Source organism: Takifugu flavidus, chromosome 5, assembly GCF_003711565.1.
Source record: "Takifugu flavidus isolate HTHZ2018 chromosome 5, ASM371156v2, whole genome shotgun sequence".
NCBI lineage: Eukaryota > Metazoa > Chordata > Actinopteri > Tetraodontiformes > Tetraodontidae > Takifugu > Takifugu flavidus.
The window spans coordinates 5,275,040-5,298,807 of record NC_079524.1 but is presented as its reverse complement, the minus strand read 5'-3'; the positions used below and the strand labels follow the sequence as shown (position 1 = coordinate 5,298,807).

The 23,768-nt window shown below is 47.8% G+C and overlaps 1 protein-coding gene across 1 annotated transcript in view; it reads left to right on the top strand.

Annotated features, from left to right (window-relative positions):
- Positions 1-6,992: 6,992 nt before the first annotated feature.
- The window catches only part of si:dkey-215k6.1 (transmembrane protein 132D), a 136,029-nt gene continuing 119,253 nt past the window's right edge, over positions 6,993-23,768 (top strand). The window contains exon 1 of the mRNA XM_057033442.1: positions 6,993-8,139. Coding sequence (XP_056889422.1) covers positions 8,061-8,139 — 79 coding nt within the window. The 5' untranslated portion in view covers positions 6,993-8,060. The remainder of the gene's footprint in view (positions 8,140-23,768) is intronic.

The following is a 23,768-nucleotide window of genomic DNA, read 5'->3' as shown; positions in this document are numbered from 1 at the left end:
AATGCTACCTGAAGTTTCCTAACAAAGACTAATGAGCCTCTTGTCTCTTGAGGGGCATTAGCTATATGGATTTAAGGCAATACTATAATGTAATGTGCACTTGAGACCATTTTTTACAAAAAATTGTGAGTGGACAAAAAAAAGAGCGCAAATAAAACACAAAGTAGTTTTTTGTTCAATCTGAACAAATGCCAATTTAATGGAATGGATTCATAAAAGTGCTGATGAATACCTCATAATGAAGGTTTTTCTTTATTTCTTTATATTTATTCAGGTCTGACGCCACGCGTGCTTGGAGATCACTCCAATTCATATTCAAGGTTTAAAACAAGTAATTGTTCCCGATGTTTTTCCGAAGGGAAAATTGGTTCAGCAACCTGCTGCCGCATAATTCATAATTAAAAGAAAAAGGCAGAATCCTGAGTATTAAGAGCGGATGGATAAAAGATTAAACGAGCCAAGGTGTTTGTGTGTGTAGTCGGTCGAAAGCAACCTTTTGTGTTTTGCTTTACTGATTTCAATTCTGCTTCAGATGCACAAGTGACCTGAGTTTCTGTTGGTAACTTAGTGTGTGTGTGTGTGTGTGTGTGTGGTGTGTGTGTGTGTGTTGTGTGTGTGTGTGTACCAGGGAACAACGAAGGGTCTAGGTTAGACCAAATTGACGGGGGGGTTGTCACTGTTTTTAAGCCATTATGATCCTCAAGCTTTGTGTTTTAAACACTCGCGCAGCGTTAAACTCTGAGCATGACTCCTTGTTGGAGCTTCACCAGGGGTCATTCTCAGCATTGTTCAGTATTATTCAGTCCTGCATTTAAAAACGAGTCGAGGACAAATCATTGGTAGCTCCAGATAAACTGGGTACAAGGTCAAAGTTCTCGTCAAAAAGGTATCAATTCACTAAAGAAAACATCATTAATGTGAAAAAGGTTGTTTGCACTAAAACAATTATGGAATAACTCAATTTTGGCTGGATTCATAACACAATTGACTGTATTTTAAGGTGCGCCCCGATGCACTGGGCAGCAGGTTCTGGCTTTGGTTCCAACTGGGACCTTTCTTTCTGGATTCTGCACGTTCTCCCTGTGTAGGTTTTCTCCAGTTTGCTCCCAAAGTCCAAGAACTCATCAGGTTGATCACACGCTCTAAATCAGGCGTCTCGCGCCTGTCCGCTCTGAAACAAAGCGGGTCCAAACGGATCCAAGATCTATTTCCCAATGTTACAGAAGCTACGGGGAAGAACAATGAATGAAACCTGAGGTTTGTGGTGTTGTTGAGCAGGTCCAGGATGAGCTGTGTGTAGCTCTGTCTGTGTCGGACGGCCAGGCCGGTCACTCGTGCGTGTGGGGGAAGCTGAGCAAATAAAGCGCGTTTCCTCTTTGATTGTGTTCACAGTGTCAAGCTCTCAGTCTGTAATTAGCACACAGACGGCCATCTGTCCAAACAAGTGGCCCTAAACTCTGTCCTGCTCACTTTCACCACCGCCACAGCCGCCAACTCTTATTTGCTCGCCGCTCCCTCCATCTGCCAGGCCCACTTTGCGTCTGTATAGGCCTTCATCTTCGTTTCTGTAGTCATCCTTTATCCTTATATTCTAAATTTATCGTCATTCTACTGAAGCAAATAATGCCAGGGTCCTCAATTATTTGGGATTCCCTTTATAGCAAGTTGAAAGCAAGAGGGCTGCTTTCTTTTCAATCTGACTTTAATCAACGGAGACAAACCATTTGCTTTTACATTTAAAAAGGCCTTAAATGACTAAAGAGAATAAAGGAGTGGAAATACGGTGATAAAGTGTGTGGACCTATGGCAGGCTGGAACAGAATCTACAGTGAATTCCCTTGAATTGTGTGTCCTGGTTTCTTTTTCTCCGCTGTCACGGCAGCTTCTAGTTGAATTATATTTACTGGCCTTGTCTGCGTGACATTAACATCATTCTTACGAGTCACCATTACACCCCCCCCCCCCCCCCCCAGTTGTAAACAGCAATGCCTCCCCTGGGTAATCTGCCAAGTAAATTGGATGTTTGTTTGAAACGCCACCGGGCTCGGGCCCGCCCGTGTTGTGTGTGTTATTGTTAGTTTGGGTAATTGCGTAATCTCAAACACGAAAGCGGAATATTGAAATGTTGCCTTCTGCCGATCAGCTAATTTCACTGGGACAATCGGAATAATAGGGAAGCGCTGGGGCCGTGTTCGTCAGCGATCCAGCAGACTAGTGGACGCCATCATTTAGTGGCGCTGTTTTATACAGAAGGGATTATTGTGAGGACCCTGGCTGTGTTTTCCTGCCTCCCTGTTGTCTCCTCCCTCTCTGCAGGCAGTGGGTGGGCCGATGCTGCTAAGTGGCCATCCAGCTCACCTGGACTGATCAGCTGTGAGGGCGACACATGCTCCACAGTCTTGGCAGTCAGTCTCTTGCTTGGCTCCCTCCTGGTCTGCTTGGGTGGTTTGGTTTTTTGCATGCACCACCTTCCTACACTAGATGTTCCCTCATGCCAGCACTTGCATTCATTACTGACCTTACAGACTTCTCACAACTTGTTGATCCTTTTGGTTGAAGAGAATTCCTATCAATAAATTCCCTTTTTTCTAAAATCCGTCACGTGTGTTCTCCCTAATTTGTCTGAGCCCTGAGCTGGTTCGTGACATTATGGTCGCCGACTTGGGTTTACTGGGTTCCAGTTGGAGGTCGCCATGTTGCCTCACCTATTGACGATCAAACATGTTTGTACACATACGCCCCCCTCCCAATCCGTCTGGAACGGTCAACGGGACAAGAATGATGCCAACTCTTCATGGTTTTCAGTGTGTGTAGCAATTATTGGCCTCTTTTCCTCTGCAAAAAAAAATAAATTGTGACCCAGGATTTTGAAAAATAAGTGTGTGTTTCATCTGAAATTACCAGGGAATCCCCCCCACCCCCCCATCCTCAAACTTTCCCTGAAAATAACACATAGTCAAGTTAAATACTTGAGCGGCAGAGCTTTGTGCTGAAGAACACGGATTGTTGGAACACACTTGCAGCCATCCATTAATTCTTACACTCGTGTTGGAGGAAAAGAAAATCCAGTTGACCAGATCTGAAAGATGTTTGTTTACCTGGGGAAAGCTGCCGTGAACTGAGATTCAGATTTTCTGCTTCTTCAGCAGAATCAAACAAACCTACAAATATACCCACAGAGAATATCTCCCTTTGTCTGAGTGCCACCTGTGCACAATCGCACAGGAACACAGAAATAGAGTAAACATAAAACGCGTGCGCGAATGCGCCTTCGCCGCCGGGGCTAGCGTGTGCCGTGCTCGATAACGGCGGGGGCTGCGAGCGTTTTAAGAGTTCAACCGCTGAAGAATCAAAAACGGGGACTCGGGAGGGACGGCACGCTGACGCGATGAAGCGCTCCTCGCGGGGAGGCCAACCTGGTAACAAACTAAAGCAAATAAATGGTGGGAAGCACGAGCCAGGGGGCGGCAGTCAAGACGAGAGCCCTCTTGGAGGGGGGGGGGGGGGGGGTCGTAAAGGTCAAATGTTCAGTACCTGCAGGTCTTTCCCACCACAAATGATTTTCCAAGCTCGACCCAGCCCCACCTGTAGTGGGGTTCCTGGTCATTGCTCCCACCATCACCAGTCTCCTGTCCCTTATTAAATGACAGTGACCAGGGTTATTTCATCCAACGGAGGTGTAAACTAACATGAAAATTTAAACCGAGCAAGATACAAGTTACAGGATGCACGCGTGCGCATGCACGTCTGTGTGTGATAGTGAGGGGTCAAGGCCAAACTGACATCAAATGGGCTAAATTAGCCCCACTTGTCTCCATTGATTTACGGTGGTTGAGTAAAGTGCATCTGCACAAAGAGAGTATGGGGGGGGGGGGTTGCTTGTGGCTGCTGTTGCAGCGTTTCCACGGTAATAAGAACTGTCCAGCAGAAATAAGAGGAGCCTCTAATCCCGACCATGTGATTCCTGGCATTTATTGGGACCCCTGTGTTGTTCCGCTGAGCTTCCTGTGTTTTTGGCTGTTGGGTCTCTGTGCTCAGACTCTGCCGACGTCTCCACGTGTGGATGACTGTATATTCTGGGATATCAGAAGGTTCAGCTGTGTGGCTGAACTCACAGTTGCAGCAAGAGCAACCCTGCAGTTCTTTGCTGCAGCTCCAGTGAGTGTGTGTGTTCTTGCTACATGTTGAGCACCCACATACGCATTTTACTAGCAAAGTGGGGACAATTTTGGGACATGAGGACATTTTGGCTGACTCCTCCCAGTTTCAAAGGGCCGTTTAAGGGTTGTGCCTGGATTTAGGTTAGGGTCGGGTTATTTGGAAGGGTTAGGAGCTGTGGAATTAATGCCTGTGAAAGTCCTCACAAAGGTAGAAGTCCGTGTGTGTGAATGCAGTTATTCGGCATCCCCCAATTTCAGACTGAACATGGCCAGTGTAGAATGCAACACTGGGTTATTGATTCCACACGCATGCAGACGCCGCGAGGCTGGCTGAACACGCCTCGTGATGTTCTGGCACCGGGTCAGCATGACAGCAGAACGCGACTCTGCACCCGACTGACTCGACCCGACTGACACGACCTGTGAGCGCAGACACAGATCAGACACGCAGACGCGGCGCGGCGAACACCGCGTGGCGGCTGCACACTCCCAGCCTGAGCAGTTCTCTCCAGGTTTAATTGGATTCTGATGTATTCAGTTTGCTCCGCTGAGCAAAGGGTGTGTGTGTGTGTGTGTGTGTGTGTGTGTGTGTGTGTGTGTGTGTGTGGTGTGTGTGTGTGTGTGTGTGTGTGTGATAATCAGAGGTCAGTCAGTGTCATCTCCTTCGTTAGCTGTCGGCACAAGTTGACAGATTTTCATAAATGACATCATTGACCTGTTTTTGCTTCTCCTCCGTCTGACATTTATGAGGCAAACACACTTCTCACCTTCATCAGCACCAGTTTTGATTTACGTGGAGCAGCAAAGAAGTTTCCATGCTACGCCGGTGCCACAAACCTGGAGTAAACCAGACTCACAGGCAGAAGGCAGAAACGTTCAAAGCTCCTGTAAATACGTATCAACAGAACGTCGGGGCTGCTCTTGGCTGCATCTTTACAATCTTGTGCCGACAGTGAAAGGAATTCCTGGTGGACGGATACTGTGAGTTGTTGTCGCTGCTACTGGGCATGAAAGCACCAGCTCCTCGTGGTTATGCAGGTTTTGTCGAGTAGGTTTTCTTCCGCAATCCACAAACAAGCGCAATTTGCTTTAATGGTATTGATCAGGCTGCCTCTGATACCTGGTCCTCACTACAGGCGTTCCACAGAGCTTGGCTGCAAACGATGTCTCCAGTTCCCAACTCCTAACTCCCAGACCTACCTACCCTGCCACGATCCAACCACAAGATGTGCTCTGTGATTGGTTGACAGCGGTTAGGGTTAGCACGCATGTGACACGTGTACCTGCATCCAGAACGTATTTTAGGTCTCCAGTGCTTCAGAATTGGCAGCCAGCAGCACAGATGTGGCGTCAGTCACGGTTTAAAGGTCGCCTCCCTGACGACTGAAACAGACAGGCTGAGGTGCAGCGGCCTCGGGGTGGACACCCACGACTCAGAGAGGCACCGGCGCCGCCTCCGGAGTTTTATTTGAGCAGAGATTGTGTTTCAAGGTGACCTCCAGACAGTCGGGCTGGACACTACTCCTCTAAACAGAGAATCTGCAGCTCCCTTAAAAGATAAATGGCCTCTGGCAGCGCACTACTGCACCTCTACTGGAGGTGGCGCTGTATTCACCTTTACCACAGTCTCTGAAAAGAAGCAGCAGGAAGAGACCCTGCTAGGGGTTTGAGAAGATCCTTATAATGACCTTCTAATCACATTTTTGCTGTGGCCATCTTGACTGAAGGAGGAAGCTGAAACAGCTCATCTATCAGTGTGGCTGTGACAACACACAAGTCGCAACACACGCAGCAAAACAACAATCTCCATTCATCACTAAACATCTATTGCGAGCTGTATTTGGAAACCTGACAGTCCCTCCTTTATGATGAATGTGTATCTTTCTGTGATTGAATGAATATTTGATGCCTCCAGGTTTTCTCTCCAACAACCTTAGAGAAAAAAGGGAAATATTAGTTTCCTCTCAGATTGTCTTAAGCCGACCACTGGAACTCAACAGTGGAGACATAACAGCTCTATAGAAACCTTTTTAAAAATTTATTTCTACAGATTTGTTTGCTCGTCCTCAAGGACTCGTTGTTGTTTTGTTTTTTTTGGATGTTTTTAAAAAGCCTTTACACACTGCACTCGTGCAAATATTTTTGTTTCATCCTTGCTGAACTAGTGCTGGTTTAAGTTTTTAAAATCCAGGTGAGCGGGGAGGTAAGAACTGTTGTGCAAAATCAGGAAAGACGAGAATATGGAAGTGGAATACACATGAGGCGGCGGTGGTGACATTGATTTAATCTGTGAGCCAGAGAGGCGTCCTCGTCAATGAGGACCTGAACCTCTTGTCTCTTCTCACATTGCAACACTAGGGGGGGCTGTCGCTTCTTCTTTGGAGTCGGGGGCCGCGGACTGAGCCGCGCTGAGAGAGAGACAGGGACGCGGGGACGCACGTATCTCCATCTCCGGAAATCCTCCCATCCCTCCGCCGGCGGACTGATTTGCAATTCAATAAGTCACAATGTCATCTCTTTAGCTTTTGCACATTTAGCTGACACAGATAACCAGGCGCGGCGCATTAGGAAATGTCGGACTCACAGAAGATCTCGGTGATCTTTCTCTCCTGGCTTTTCCACCCTTCCGAAAGTGAGAAAGTGAATGACTTTTGTGTTACGAGGCAGCAGGCGTATCCTATTTTCCGTACGCGCGTGGAGAACAGGGGCGCGCGTGCGTTTTGAAGGTATCGATCGCGGGAACAGGTGCTTCGCCTGTGTTTGAATGAATAATGTAGACCGAAGCTTGGTTAACCACGCACAGGCCTCGATCACCTTTGACTGTCTTTCACCACTCTCCCCCTGAGTTTAATGTTTCATTCTTCTCTTCTGTGGTTTGTGCGCGTTCATGTTCTCTTTGAGGTGGTTTTTATTTGTTTTTGGGAGCCTAAATGCCTCAACAGCCCCTTAAGTTTGAAAACCGAGAAAAACGTTTCAGTGCGTGATGGAATCCAAAACGTCTCAATAAATTCCCACACCCATAATTGGCTGCGCGTACCTGCCATTCAAATGGCCAAACCCCGCCCCCTCCCCACCTTCAGTCCCCAAGCCTTCGCAGACCCTCCTCCTCCTCCCTCCGCTCCGCTCCGCCGGCTGGTGGAGGCGTCAGAACTCCTCCTGTTCTCTGCTCTCTGTATCCCGCGGACGATTGTGGAAGCAGCCTCTCGAGTTGAGTCAAGACGAGCAGAGCAAGAGAGTCGGGGGACACGAGCACACGCACGCTGTTCGGGAAAGAAGGAGCTGCTGCTGCCAGGAGAGCGGAATTTAATTCGGGCTTGTTTGATGCGCAAGCCTTAAGTGACAGTTTTTTTCTTCTTCTTGGGTTTTGATGGCTCGAAACGGCGCATCAAGTTGACTTTTAAATTCGCCGGCGCGGCTCCACGTCAACTCCGCAGCCGTGCTTAAACTTTTGAAGAAAGGAAAGTGCGGAGATCAGCGGAGACTCCGACGTCTCTTCCCTGTTTTGACTCTCCAGTTTGGATAAACAGGCCAGAGGAGCGCGCCGGAGGAAAAAGCTCATCATCGGGCGAAAAGAAAGGATCCAACACGCTTCTGGCTCTAAGGAGAAACACCGCGGACTTTTAAGGAGAAGTGGAATTAAAATAAGCCCGCCTGCATCGGAATTGCCAATTGGACCTTTGGTTTCTTTAATTCCAGACTCCAAGAGGATTTATAGTTGACTTTAAACCCTCATCTGCGCGCTGTCTCGGGTCAAGATCGCAGTTTGTTCAAAACTCGATTATCAGTGCACCGATGCCTCAGTGATCTGCTTGGAGGTGAAGGAAAACAGATCAAATCCCGAACGAGCCTCCCTCCACATTTTTGAGAACAGTTCCGGACCTTTTGGTGCCGACTGGAGGGATGGAGACGACGCGGAGGCGAGGCGCGTCTGCGGGCGCGTGCCTGTGGAAGACCGTGTTTCTCCTCTTCGCGTGTAGAGGTAAGACGCGCAAATTAGGACTGAAAATAAAAACTTGTTGCGGGTTCGAAAGAATGTCGACGTAGTCCAACATTGAAAGGATGCACCGCGCGTTTAAAGCGCTGCATCATCCACAAAGATGCGTTTTTTTGGGACGCGTCAATGCTCCGGGCTGGAAATGCCAGGCTCACACCCACTCCATCCAGGTTGCGTGACATTTGGTGTTTTTATTTTCTTTCTGACCTCTTAATGTTTGTCTGCGCGTGTGAATCCCGCTTTTTCCGTGCGTGAGTGGACGCTTTAAGGAGAAATGTTGTTGGACGTATGCGCACAATTCGAGACCGAGTCAAAGTCACACTTAGTTATTTCATCTAGAACATTGCATTGGTTGATTTTTTTTCCCTAAATTGTCAAACTAAAGCAAGTTTAAAATAAAAAAAAATATATATCTTTGACACGAGGACGAACACACGCGTTTACGTTGTGATTCAACGATTATTTTACCGGTTAAATAAAAAAATCTCCCGAAGCTCACAGCTGTCTTTTTTGGTGCCAAATGACGATCGATCAGCCCCCGTTCACCTTGACACCTGCTGTATCCGCACATGTGACCGGAATAATAAACCATCGCATTAAATGACGGATGCGTAACCGAAGTTGGCGCTCGGGTCGGTGAAGTGTCGGAGGATGTGGACAGCTGGGGAAGCGCCCGTTCTTCCGAAATCACATCCAGATTTTTTTTTTAACAAAAATGGGAGTGAAGGAAAGACTGTCTGACCACTCGTGACCTCTTTTGCGTTTCATGGAATGTCGTATAAAGACGCGCTCCCCCATTTGACTTGAGAGGCTGTGAAAGGAGGCGGTGAAGTGACAGAAAATATCTCCGAGGCAACTACGTCAAAACATGAACGTGAAATCGGGGCTGGTGTATTCGAAATCGAGCGCGGGCACCACAGCCACTCATTTCCTTCCGAGGGAAAAGACGGGAGGAAGTTGAACATCTCTCTTTAAAGTTTAAATTCCTCTGCGCCACGGCTCTAGCGCTCCGCGCCAGCGTCGCCCCCATCCAGCGCTGTGCGCGCCTGTTTAATCAGCTTCGATCACACGCGGCTCACTGAGCTGTGGTCGTGCGCACCGGAACGCGGTGGTCGCCGTCGCCTCTGCCGCTTTGGCGCACGGCGCACCATCAGGAGAGGGCAGGAAAACAGCTGCGCCCGGCGAAACGGCTGAGTAACCAAAAGATGAAGCAAAGCAGAAAACCCTCCCCCGCTGTCTCCGTCCCTCTAACACCACAGTGGTTTAAACATCCTTTTACCGGACATCAGGGAGCTCTGGCTGTCATGCCGAAGCACCCACTTTAGCCCGATAAAGAAAGCAAACCTTGCAAGATTTTTCACCCCTCCCCCCCCTTCTTAGTGTGGTCATCTCAGCATTTGCTTGCCCCCTTTTCCCTGGGCGAACACATGTACACCAGCAGGAAATCACCTCCTCGCTCCTCAGATTGTCGCCCAGTTTCTGAGGGTGTCACAGCCGAGTCTTGCTAACGTTAAACCCAGGTGTGGCAGAGCGGAGCAGTGGCGCGCAGAGCCCCTAACAAAGTTCTGTAATGGGCTTTCATCTCGTCTCCAGAGTCAGCCACTCATAATTCCACAAGTGCTGCGACTCTTTCATGGTAATTACAACACACTGTCGTCATCCAGGTTCTCGTTGCTGGTTTGTTCAAAGGCGACGCTTGTGAGGCGGCGAAGGGAAGAAAAGAGGAGAGGAGAGAGAATTTCGAGTGTGTTCACTTGAATGCCTTCTCCACTAAACCTGTGGCAGAACGTGAGGGTTCTGCAGCATTACTCGTAGAATGAGAACATTAATAACTACCGATGTAAAATCTCTGGCCTGCATGCACACACCTGCACATGCACACGCATACACATGCACAAATAACTTGCCCTGTCCTTGTGCACCCTTCTGTTTGTCCTCTGCATATTTCCCTTGCCCCCCCCCCGACCCCGACTCGCAGCTCCACATGACAATGTGTGTGTGAGTGTGACGGAAACGGTGGTGAACTTAAAACATGTCCTCCTGAATGCGGCACAGTGGGGTAGGCTGCTAAAACAGCGGTGGTGGAAATGGAACGTTTATCTCTCTCTCTCGCCGTCACATGACTTTTTTTTTGTCATGGCGACGGTGAGGGGGCAGAGGCGGAACAGTCACAGAGGCACTGGAGGAATGCTTTTGAACCGTGAGGCAGGGATACGAGGGGCTCTTCAGGTGCTGATTTGAAATCAAGGTTTTTCAGCAGATCTTCCGCTGCGCTGATTCACACGTCCTGGATTATTGAAGCGTGACGGCGAGGTCGCCTCTCTGGGACAACAACAAAAAAAGAAAAACTCTTGGAAAAACGTTTGGCGTTCGTTCAGGAAACGGTTAAAGAAATAGCCAGTCTGAAACCCTAAGATGTTCTAATTTTGTCCAAGGACTGTTGCCGGGAGGCCTCTGAGTGTGATGAGAGCCAGTTAGCTGCGGGGAAGTCTAATATTTTGATGCCTAAAATAAGGATTTCCTCATGGTGGGACAGCAGCGATGGAGGGAGGAGATATTAGGGCAGAGAACTAAACAAAGACACTCTGGGTTGAAACTTTAATCCAAGAAACCCTGGAAGTTCAGCTATTCTGATCGGCTCTATGTGCAAAGAGTCATCAGTGAGGGAGGCGTGGGGGGGGAAGAGGTTTGGGGGGGGGGTTGTCCAGCAGATGGGGAGCTGGAGAGTGCGATAGAGAGGTGTGCTTTTGTTACTCTGCTATAATTTGTGTGATCACTGGACGGATTGTTGATGTTTGCACACTTTCCTCTGCAGTCGTTCTGTGGTGTCAGAATTGGGAACATCGCAGTGAAAACTTGCACAAATGTTGATATTTGCAGGCTCACGCGATCGCTCCACGTCCGACTCGCCCTCAATTTATCAGGAAATGGAACTAAACTAGGTGGTGCCAGGGGGAAAAACCCAAAATAACGGTCTGTTGCAGCCACCGTCAATGCAGAATTCCGTTTTTCTGGGAGGGGGGGGGGTTGCGTCTCCGTGGGGTCATGCATGTTGCAGAAAAACTGGCGATTGGGGCCACCGGGGGGGGGGACTAGGCACACAATCTGTGAAATTGTTCCCTTAATTGAAATAAATGTTTTGTTCGTCTCACTTTTCCACCTATTTTTCTTTGTGCCATCCCAACTGAAGCGTGTAAACGCTGTATCCACACCCGGACACACGGGGAAGCGCACGTCCACTCTGGAGTACACGGAAGATAAGGAAAATAATTGGCTTTCATTGACACAAGGAGAACAACTTTTCTTGTCGTGGCACAGGGGGAGAGGGAGCCTCAGAGATGGAGAGATTGAGGAACGCGACTGGGGGTGGGTCTCCATCCCTTGAGAGCGTATCCATTCTCTGTCCTCTCCTCCTTTATCGCCCGATCTCATCCCTGCAGATGCCGCCCGCTGCAGGCTGTGGACATATTTACACTGGCGACGTGCTCGCACACCCCGGCGCACATTATCTCTCTTCGGCGTACGCATGACAGCAGCGTCATTAGGAAGCCACAACATGCAATTACAATTGGGGGCTCACAGTGTGGGCATATTAGAGGCTAGATTACAACTCTAAAAAGAGGAAAAGTGGAATTTTTGCACAAATGCTGATGTGTCGTATCCTTATTTTTTAATTTCTCCGTTTAGTTTCTTGTTGACCGTGAGGCCCAATGCTGAGGTGGGAGGTCGGGGTCAAGGTCAGGCATGTGGATGAAACTCGTATCAAATTAGCTGTGCTTTTTATTTGATGCTCCACCCGAGGAAGGTCCGTAGGTTAGAAGGTGGAGCAGAGCCAGCGCGTGGGTGGATCCCAGCCTGGTTCTCCATTACCGGCCGCTCGGTTCAGCTTTGAAGCTTTTCGGTCTTTTGCGTAGATGTTTTATCCACCTCTGTTCTGTTTCCTTTCCAAAAAAAGTCATGGGGTTATTTCGAGCGCTGCGGGTGCACGTCTGCCCGCGCTCCTCCGAGCTCTGTGACCACCGTTTAAAGGCCTGTCGAGGGGTTTAAGGGTCTCGCTAATGAGGAAGTCGTTTTCCTTCAGATTAATATGAATGGCCTCCTAATTTGGTGTGTGTCACTTTGTGCAAGTGTGTGAGCCTGAACTGGATCTAAAAGTCATGTTTGTGGGGGTTTAAGGTTGAGCTAATTAGCAATATATTTTCCCTATTTCCTCCTGTGTCAGTTAACAGATTAGCTTGTGTGTGTGTGAGAGAGAGAGAGAAACTGCTTATCATTGTAACACTGACTCAGGGGAAACTACCAAAGTAGCAACATTAGCTTTCATGTTTCCATTGAACTTTTACTTATTTATCAAACTTGCATAAAGGCTTCACTGTTGCGAACGTTTACAGGATTTGTACCTTCCCCTGTGGCATTCTGCCCCATTTGAAGGCCACGGAAGGTCACACGATGCCTGTTCAGGTTGAGTGCTTGTACTTTATAGAAAAATTCGGCAGACTGCACCATGAGTGAATCATGATCCCAATCATTGGTTTTAGTAGTGAGTTATTGTTTTGAAACGATGCGCCATCTAGTGGTTGTGAAAGCAACAATAGCAATGATAAAGTCTGGGATGTATCTGGTGTAGATAACAGATGGTTTTATTTCTATACTTCAACACGGTGCAAAATGTGTTATACAGGTAATTACAAGTAACATTTGGACTCTTAAGTCTTCAATGACTCAAATATTGGTAGTAGAGATACTCTACTGCGGCGAGCTGTCATTCAAAGTGGCCACACCCTTAATTATGTAACAAACGCTCCCGAGTCCCGATTTAATATAAATGAATTATATATACAGAAAACCCACTCCCCGTCGTGCCGCATTTCGTCTTTTATCTGGGTCGGGAAGTCCAAATCCCCCCCCCCTTTCACTAGCCACCAGCTCCTGTGATCATTCAAAGGCTCCCCTAATTCAGAAAGGTGATGTAATCCCTCCCGTCTGTCCGGGCTCTGACCCCGGCGTCACGTCCTGGCTGGACACGGACAAAGAGGTTCAGCGCGTTTACACTTGGGCTGACTTCAACTTCCACATCTGCCATTTATTTTTTCCCTTCTGGAGAAGCGTGACTTGAGACTTAGAAGGGCTGATCCTCGCAACAGCCGCTTCACCCTGGGCTACAGGAGGACCGGGTCATCTGCAGGAGGAGAGGAGATCCACTTTAGCACTTTCTGATGTTGCACTTTATTGCCTGTGCGCTCCCAGCATTGGGCAGTGCTGTCAGACGACCCTGTGCTGACGTGGCCATAAAGACTCGCACATTCTCTTCAGGCTGCTGCAACAGCCCATATTATCCCAGTATTACTGCAGCCTACCACCAGGGGGAAACCAAATCTGTTTTATTAGCGTTGAGGGAGCGATTTTTTGCTTTAATTTTACATGCGTTCAATTAAATGCAGCAGAGGTTGATGCTCGCTGTACCGGGGAACAATTTGAAATGTCCCTCTCTCCCCCCCTGGATTCCTCTCATTAGTCCATTTCTGATTTAGTATTTGCCCCCCCCCCCCCCCCATCACATGGGTGATATTTAGCTGCCGACATGCTGCCTGGCTGACTCCTTTGATAGCTCATAGTTTATGTTCTTTCATCACAACACTATTTTTCTGTGACAAACATCTGAGGAGCAATAATAGGAGTTTAATGGGCCAGCACTTAGAAAAATCACAAGGGGAAGAGACAAATTTCTCTGCTCCTTTGCTTTTCTCCTTCTTTGGTTTATGGTTCCTCTTGGCTCGTATCGGCACAATTATTAACTGTAACTATACGAGCTTTTTGTGTTCCTTTGTAAACTCTTCTTGCTTTTACTGCCGCTCTTCAGTTTTACTTTGTTCCCCAAAGTGTCTTCATTTCTTTCATCTAATCTCAGATTTCCCTGCTGTTTCCCACCTTCCTCTAAAATGCCGTATTCCTCCTCCTCCTGTCAGTCTAAACTTGTCTCGCCTATCTTTTTCACATTTAGTCGACTTTTTTTCTCCCAGCCGCTGTCTCTCATCAATATTTCCGCACCTGCCATCTTCCTCTCTTCCTTCGTCTGCTTCACTCCATCTCTCCTCCTCTATCTTCCCGCTCTGAGCGGCTCTCAGCCGCTCCTTTGAGAGCGTGTGAGCTGCTCGGCCTAAATGATTTTCTATTACCGCTGCCTGTTAACAGCGCTCCATTTGATCAAGCTAATGAAATTGAAAACTTTCATCTCGGCCAAATTGATTTCAAACCTGAAATCACACGTGGCCCAAAAGAAAAGTAGCCGAAGAAGAATGTGGGAATGCTGCCTGCTGAATAGAAAACAACCCTATTCTTTAAATTCCAACAGCAGAGCTCTGCGTCAGAGCATCTGGGCGTAAACCTGCAGCCAAAGATTAGCTTTGAAAAGTAAGTTGTCATTTTTTGGAATTTCCTGGTCACATGATTTTAGTTATGGCCTCATTTTGATTCTGGACTTGTATCCCTGCTCGTCAGAAGGTGCATGAAGGTGACATAACTATCAATTGTGGAGTCGTTTTGTCACGGTGACCCCCTAAAGTCGTTCCAGGAAATGATGGAAAAGGTTCCTCAGTGTGGTTTGTGTGTTAAGTGCATATCAAAGTTTAGGATTTCCCCCCCCAAATCAGGCTGATGACTTTTTAGCTTCTCATGAATATGCTGCCATGTGTCCATTTAGGTCCAGCAGCTGTTCGGCTGCTCATCCATAGACTTGGGGCTCCTGCTGAATTTCCTCCTCCTCTGAAAACAGTCTGGGCCTCTTCATACGTCCACTTTTTTTCTCCATTTTAGCCAGAATTTTTAGCTGTAACACAAGTGAAGTTGAGCTTGTGGAAATAGAGATGTTTGCAGCTGCACACTGGCTTAAAAATGGCAGGTGAATCAGCCAGTCAGTCTTTGCCTGCTCCGCCCACAAGAATTCTGGGTAATAAAAATGACCAGGTACATGTTTCAGGGAATGTTTGGGATTGATGGAAAGGGTTTTTGAGCCTGGGAAACTTTAGTAGAAACGTGCTGCCGTGTTTTTTTTTTTTTTTTTCACATTGTGGATACATTCCTGGAAAAAACACTCAAGGTCTCCTCCCACTTCCTGTAGACGCTGGGGAACAACTGGACAACAGCCTGCTCCTGTGGCAAACTGTTGGAATCTCAGGTGGGATGACGGATCCATAGAACTCTCCAAGACCACACCGCTTTAGAATCAAACAAAGTGATTACGCGTGCACAAATGCTTAAATGGAATAATTCTAGACATGTGACCCGTGTGACTAGTTCATATTGCAGCAATCCTGTTTGGAGGAAATGGCATATTACTTTTCATTTAGACTGTAAATGCATGAAGGAACGCCTCCTCTTGGCATCATGTCTGAGTCGGGCTGAGGAAACACTGGCTTTGAAAATTTGGCTCAAGAAGGCTGCAAACACTTGATGGCATTAGCTGCAGCCTGAAAGAAAGAGAGAGAATTGGAGGAGTTAAGGGGAATGAGAAGCAGAGGGAGACATTAAAAGGCCAGACCAGGCCACAATCTGGATGCTGTGGGGGGAAAAACCGGTGAAGAGAGTGGGAGATGAAAAGGGGATGAACAAGAAGTAGTGTGAAATGAGACTTTGGGTGGTGGAGGTCAGAGTGGGAGATGGGGGGGGGGACAGGGTGGTGACAGAAGGGTGGGGGGAGGGGCAAAGAGCAAATTTGAGGTCAAATATTAGAAAAGGAGTTGAGGAAGAAGACGGAACATGATGAACAGATTGAGTGGAAAAACTGTCATTTTGTACAGTAAAAAAGGAGAATCAATTTTGGGAGACGGGAGGTTCTGTTGTTCCGAGCCCCCAGGCAGGAATTCTGCTCTCAACGAGACTGCTGGTGCCTTCGGAGCTGCTGTTTAAACTGCTCCAATCGACTGAGCTGCGGTCACCAGAGGAAGATGTTTTTGGAGGGGAAAGATCTGCGTTCCACTCGGTAATTGAGTTAAAATAGGTTTTAAAAAGAACTCCAAACAAACTGCACTTTATCGGAGTTCTTCATCGGAGCAGCGGACCTGTTCTCCCTCCCGTCTAACCTCCAGGAACCTGTTGATGACGTTTCCCAGACCAACATCAGCGCGTTCAGCTTCCGTTTCAGCCCAAATGGGAGGCCTGTCTGTCACCTGGCAGAAAAGCAAACCTTCACATCCACACGCTCGTGCTTCAGAACTGAACGAGCGCGGCGGCAGAACGGTGATTACAGACGGCGAGGCGCTGAAGACCATTCCCGCTGATTACCTCACAGTCACACGCTTCTTCAGCCTCTGTAGAGGAAGCCGTTCCCATTTCCATTGAAATGGTCTTTTCATTTCCGCCTGCCTGTGCGCCAGATCCGCGTGTCCCCGTCGTAAACGTAGACTGGCGTACAACGTTTACCAAACTCATCCATATTCATTGCTCCACAACAGGATAGGCCTTGTTCCGAGACCGACGTGTTCCGAGACCAGCACGTCCTCGCGTGATGAGGCTCAGTTGGGCGCCGCCGTTTGCTCCAGTTAACTGACATTTTAGATCCCGGAGGCCCCTGTAGGTTGTCCCAATGCCAGCGTGCATATGGATGATAGAAAAGGGATCCAATGTGCAATTCCAAGCTGGAGAGTTGAAAACAGACGCGACATACATTCGGTGTCATTATTTAAAGGCCCGGACTCCCAGTAAAAACCCAACTCTGGTCCTTGGCTTCTCTGCCATTGTGCTTACTGGGACCCAGTTCTGCCTCTTAAGCTGCGCCAGCGAACGCTTTACGTCAGCCGGGTGTTTAGTGTGTACGTTTGTGTCTGGGCGCTGCTGTCAGGAAGGAAGTAAACCCTCACAGAGCTGTGCATTGAGCAGCTCTTTGTCCCACGAGCACTGAGTCATCTCGTGCGCAGCGTTCATGCGCGTCCTCTTGCTGAGCGCTTCCTTCCTTTCAGGACTTTCTGGCTCCGCTATTTGTTAAAGAGCGAGGAAGCGATTAGCTGCCTGTTAACAAACCTCTTAACGAACCCCAGTAATGAACCCCGGGGGCAGCTCTGGGACGGCCTCAGCGCAGCACTGTAATTAGACCGGCGAATAAGAGCTCGTTATGCAAAGGAGTTAAAGTTAATCTGCATATCTTTACCTGAAACATCACATTACAATGACAAATGTTTACCCAAAGGCGACGAGAAGGAGAAGAGCAGAGGGGGATGAAAAAGGGGAGGAAAGATGCGTGGATCCAGCTTTAGTGCCGTATGGAACGGGCACATTCAGCACTTTTTGATATTCCTGATTACATTTTAGGCCCAACAAAATCAGCTTGAACAGCCACCCATCCCAAGTTTAAACTACGGTGGTTTGCTTTTCAGCGACGCCACGGAAACGACTGCAGGACGAGAGCAACAAAGCTGCTCATCTGACCTTCGGGACTTGTGGAAACAAGTTAGCAGAGAAGCAGCACAGTCTCGCTAGTTACACGTGACCTAAACTAAGGAGTTATTGAAGTCGGCAAGAGCAGCGTAGCCTAGTTTACTGAACACGTGGAGATGCACCGTCTCTGGAATGTATCTATCCAAACTCACATGCAACAAAACGTTGGCTTCTTTTTGGGTCTGTAGACTAAACTCCGTTCGGTCCTGTCCACAAGTGACGTACGGTGTGCTGCGAAGCACAAAAAGGCTTGTCGTGATTGGTTCTTGGTTGAAGTGTGTATCCTCGGGGCACCGGTCTCCAGGGTTGATGGGTTTGACCTCTGCCTGGCTGTAGGGTTCCTGGCGGATCAGGGCCCATCACTGAGACTTGTCTGATATAGATGCTCTATAGTGTGAGCGGGCTCCTCGAAACCTTCCTAATGCTGGATGTCTGAGCGAGTGTGCGTCTCCTGGGAGCTGTATCATTTTTTAAGCTGTTGTCTTAAGTCTCTCTATTCAGGAAGGTCAAAGAATAAATCCCCTTTTCTTATAGAGTGAGAGCACGAGGTGTGTGTGTGTGTGTGTGTGTGTGTGTGTGTGTGTGTGTGTGTGTGTGTGTGTGTGTGAGAGGCTCATTAATGCAGCAGTTCAGAGGTGATTATTTATTATCGTTTTCCTCAGCCTGCTGAGTTGCGGGACAGTCGGCACGCGCACACACACGCTCACACACTCTCACTTTCACTCTGGTCCTGGCTGTATCCTCCCCCCCCACCCCTGACTTTGTCCCTATGACCTTGGGCAAGTGTTGCCAGTGGCTGCTGCTGCTGCGATTTCTGTGCAGGGGGTTGGAGGGCGGATGGAGAAAGTCTTGGCCGGGGATCACACGACTCCCATCCCTCCATCCATCCGTTCATCCTGCTGATGGATGAGAGAAAAGAAAGTTTTTTTCCCCCTCTGCCTTGACAGATGGCTGCTGGAATTTGCAGGAAGTGATGAGGAGTTCATTTGTTATGCTCTGCTCCGGATTCCAGCTCCGGTTTCCAAGAACGCCGTTTAAAAATGTTTCATTTTCAACCTCGTGAGGACATTAACTTTGTCCGTGCTCTAATACATTCGAATAACTAACTGATATGAGCGAACTGGGCAGTTAGTTCACAGTCGAGGCCAAATATGGCGGCGAATAATAGCTATATGTCAGGTTTAACAGATACGCTGTCTGTACGTCTGGCGGTATCAGTCCACCGTCGCAACCTTTCAGCCAACACAGCTGCTGGCTGCCATTTTGAGGAACAGCTGACATTTGCCTTCTCTCTCCATCAGATACATTACTGGGCACAGGCCTCTGACATTTCTGACTGGGTGTGTGTGTGTGTGCGTGTGCGCGCGCAGTGATGAGTTACTTGGGTATGCCCCCCTGACATTTTATTGGATGCTAATAGTATTCATCGCCATGGCAGCTGGCGGAGAGGCGGGCATCCCTGTCCATGTGTAAATGGCGGCTGTCAGTCACCTGTAGGCGCGTGCAATTCCCGAGATAGCGCGAGTTGGAGGGTGTTTGTGGACGAGCTGGCATGTTTGCTCTTTGCCGGCGAGCGCGCGTGTGTGTCGGTGTTTGTGCTGGCGGGCAGTGGCCCTCTGTCCTCCCATGCGTGTGTGTCTGGAGGGCAGGGAGATAAAGGTGTCTGCTCTTCTCTGATAAGGACTCCCACCTCCACCTCTCTATCACTCCACTGTTCTACCGCTCTCCTCTCCATCATTGTGACCAGCGTCACCTGTAGTGAAACCGTCTCTCCCTTTCTCCGTCTTCTGTACCTCTTTCTGACACTCATGTTTGTATCTGTTTATTTTGTGAATTCCAGTATGACGGGAAGATACATTTTCATCCTCCAGGCACCTTCCCACCGATGTAGCTGGTAAAAAACTGTTCAGTGCTGGAGAGTAAAGTGTTATGGGTAACTGTAATTTCATCATTATCTCACCGTTGCTATGATTGCAGGCGCGCAGTAGCAGCTAGCGCGTTTGCTTTGAAGCTCGAGACGAAGGCGCTCAAATTAGCTTGTCATTTTATTTCATTTTTAGGGAAGAAAAATAATGGGAACCTCATCATCTAATGTCTGTGTAGATTCTCAGTCATCCAGGTCATTGTATCCAAGGTAGTTTTCTCTGTCAACTGGACTGGGTTTCTTCTCTTGAAGACGTTTCGCCTTCTATCCAGAAGGCTTCTTCAGTTCTGAACTGAACTGAACTGAAGTTCTGAACTGAACAGTACTGAACTGAACTGAAGAAGCCTTCTGGATAGAAGGCGAAACGTCTTCAAGAGAAGAAACCCAGTCCAGTTGACAGAGAAAACTACCTTGGACTCATCATCTAATGTGAAGCTAAAAGTATCGTTTCCACTGAAATAAATGATCTCATTCCACCTGAAACCAAAGCAAGAAGCGGTCAGCACTGACGGAGCGTGTGGTTGAAGTTCTGTTCCCACAACCAACTCCAATATTCAGACCGCAAATTGGGAAATTGTTGACCGAAAGCCGAGGTAATAAAAATGACAAAAATAAAAGTTGGCGAATGTCACAGAAGGGGGCACCAGCGACATTCTCCCCTGCCCACATTTATGAATTTTATGTGCTGTGGCTGAAAGAATTAATAAGCAATATAACATTTACACGGAGCAGTAACGTAATATTATTATACTGTAAACAAAGTAAAGTTTGCTTTGGCTTTATTACAATTTCTTTTCGATCTGGGAGATCAGCTTTTGTTTCAGAAAAAAATAAGGGGGGGGGGGGGGGTTCATTTAGCTCAGATGGAGGCGAGTAGATATAAACCAAGGTCCATTTTGCAGCACCGGCCTTCTTTCCTGCCCTTTTATCCCATTGATGATGGTATATCTCAGCTCCATATAGACAGAGCGGTGAGGGATTAGCCTGTCAGTACAGCTCAGCAGGAAGCCGCAGCCTCTGGTGCTGCGCTCTGATCCGACTCTTTTTACAACCTCCTCACTCTTTCTTAGGGCCTCGCTTTAAAGAAGGAATGCAAACAGAGGCTGAAGGCGATAAAAATACACGTTTGTTCTGGGCTGGGCATCGCGTCAGGTGTGCAGTATTCACATGGCCAGTTCAAAAGTCTGATTGTGGTCTTAAAGGGTAACGTGTGCGTGTGTGTGTGCGTGTGTGTGTGTGTGTGTGTGTGTGTGTGTGTGTGTTCATGACCCAACGTGCCATCTTCCAGCTCAGAACGCTCTATCCTTGTTCACCCTCTGACTGTGCTTCTCTGTTTCACATCTGTTCATCCTCCCTTCAGCACTGGGGGAGAAAAGGAGAAGAGGGGACAAGGGGACCCCCCCCCCCCCCCCCCCCCCCCACACACACACACACACGCACACACACACCATCACCACCTCCCACGATGCCTTTTCTCTGTCTCCTGTCCTACGCACAGTTTGATCTCTCTTTTTTCGGTCTTTCTTTTCTGTTTTAAGTTTTATTCCTTATCGCTTAAATGGGCCATTCCTCACACACAATGAGAGTTTTCTATCTGGAACTCCTGTTTTTCTTTCTGTCTTATCTCAAGCACTTTCTCTATTTCTTTTTCCATTTCCCAGCAGGCTGTTTAAGAGCCGTTTGCCATTTGATGTTCCTATGAGAGGCAATTAAATCCTACAATGAAGTGTGTGTGTGTGTGTGTGTGTGTGTGTGTGTGTTCCCTCTCAGCCAATTTTAAAGAGACTGGCATCATGAACTCAAGGCTCCATCCATCCATCATGTGGCTGGATCTTCTGGAGTCCATCCCAGTAGTCACTGGGTTTTTAGAGTCCTGTCAGGGTTTTAGACTGTGGGAGGAAATCAATCGATCAATCAATCTTTATTTATATAGTATCTGTTACAATCAGAATTGTTTCTAGGTGCTTTCCAGAATCCCAGGGCCTGACCCCAGACAAGCAACAGTGGCAGGAAAAACTCCTCTTTAACAGGAAGAAACCTTGAGCAGGACCAGGCTCATGTAGGGGGACCCTCCTGCTGATGGGGGAGCTGGGTAGAGAGAGAGAGGAGAGGGGGGAGGACAGGTGGAGATCATGCAAGTACATTAATTATAACAAGCTGCTGGTATAAGAGTTGAGTGGGTCAGTGGGGTCAGAGGTCAGCAGGTCAGCATACAGCTACGCCTATAGATGGAGAGGAGAGTGGAGGAAGCTGTGAATGGGTGACGGAGGCCTGTCAGGTGATCATGTTTCTGGACCCCAGCAGCCTCGGCCTGTAGCAGCATGACTGTAAGATGTTTACCTAATAATTAGACAACCCCCTAAATATGATCATTAGTCTGACTAGAATAATAGCTGCAACTACAGAATTACTGTACTATAAGCATCTTCAATCTTTAGAGATAGAGTCAGACTCCCATACCTGGATCTTAACCCTCCCACTTAAACCCTGAGCCGGGACTGAACCCAGAATCATTTCGCTACACTAAACGCAACACTGTCTGTTCTCCAGGGACGTCGGTTGTGTTCATAAACAGTGAAACCAACAGAATAATAAAACTAAATTTTAAGCTTCTTAGTGTGAGATTTAAGGCCAGACTTCCTCCTGCTGTGGAACAGGAATTCGATCCGGGCCCACTTCCAGCGGCAGCAGTCAACCATGAACATTTCATTCCACAAATGCATCACCTACTCAGGAAAGGCCTCTGATCATGGCGGCCATTCAGACCAGCCGAGGTCAAACACTGTACTTTCCCCTCCTGAGTCTTTCCTCCTTCCATCCATCCTTCTGTGTCTCTCTTCTGCTTTATCTCATCTGCTCGTCTCCCCCGCGTTTACCCCGTTTTTCTATCCCCACTTCAGCCACTCCCCTCGCAGCTGCTTCGCCTCATCCATCACCTTTCGCCTTTTTTCTTTCGTTCCACATGTGTATTTTCGAGAGCCGGAGAGCGAGAGGAAGATGGATTGAGACGCTGGGCTCGGTATTGGTTGTCTTTTGTGTTTTTAATCTGCTTGATCAGCGTTTGGTGTTGGGAGGAAGGGCGAGGAGGAGATGCGAAGACAATGCGATAAAGTGCGGATTACCTCGCTAGGCTGCCTGTCAAATCTGGTTCACTTCTGCATTATTAACTACAACATGACACGAGTTAAACACGAGTTAACAAGCTAGTAAATTAACGTTTAGTACCCCGCTGTCTCATGCTTTATTTATCCCGCGATGGTTGAATGAGCATTTTCAGCGGAGCTGCACTTCACATTTATCCAATTACACGTGTTCACACCTGGGAGCTGCCCCGTTCAACCGCAGAGTGTAACTGTTCACCGCAGAGCTGCTCCGTTGGGCTAATTGCTCTGCTGAAGAATTCATCCCTGCGCTCATTGTGTTTCATTTACATTTGTGCTTATTAGTACACTTCACATTTTTAAAAAAGACTAGTTGTTTAACTCCTATAGAAAATCCCCATTGTCTTCCTATGTGAGTATATTTGTGGGTTTGCTAGCTTCCTCAAGGGTACCTCAGCAGTGCTCTGGTGCCGCCTGCCAGAGCACCTTCCAGGTTTTGTCTGCACTGGGGCTCAACCCGAGAACCCTCCAGGTATCAGCCCAGTCCCCAACAGACTGAGCTAACACCGCCCTTCATCAGCCCTTATGGAGCTGCTTTCCAGGTTAGACTAGACGAAGAATTACTTCACATAACCAAGCTGTTGCAACGCCTCATGCCCACATTTTAATTAGCACCATGCTAATGGTGCATGTTGAGCTGCTTTTCAACAACTACCAAACCAATGTCGGCAGTCTTGTCTCAGTCATGGTAGAAGGCCCGTTTCTGGTTATGGGCTATGCTCCTCTACAGGCTATTTCTCTCTAAGTGCAAACACTAGTTTACTGCTGAAACACTAGTTTACTGCTATATAAACAGTTTTATGGTTATCTGCATTAAAAATGGCAATTCTTAATTTAGAACATTGAATAAGACATTTTCCTTCTTAATGTTCACATTATGCCAGAGGACAAGTGAGGCATATCTCCCAACATCAACATTTTATAGTAGTTAAAGGGTGACTGAACCAAAGCTCAGTGGCTTAATGGCTATTTTCTTATTTCTCCATATAGCCTCAGAGTGCAGAGGCATATTGTTTGAGACTTTTATTGATTGAGATTTATTGTTGAAACATTATATTCTCTTCAGTTTGATGTATAGGGGCAAAAAAGAAGAACCTGGA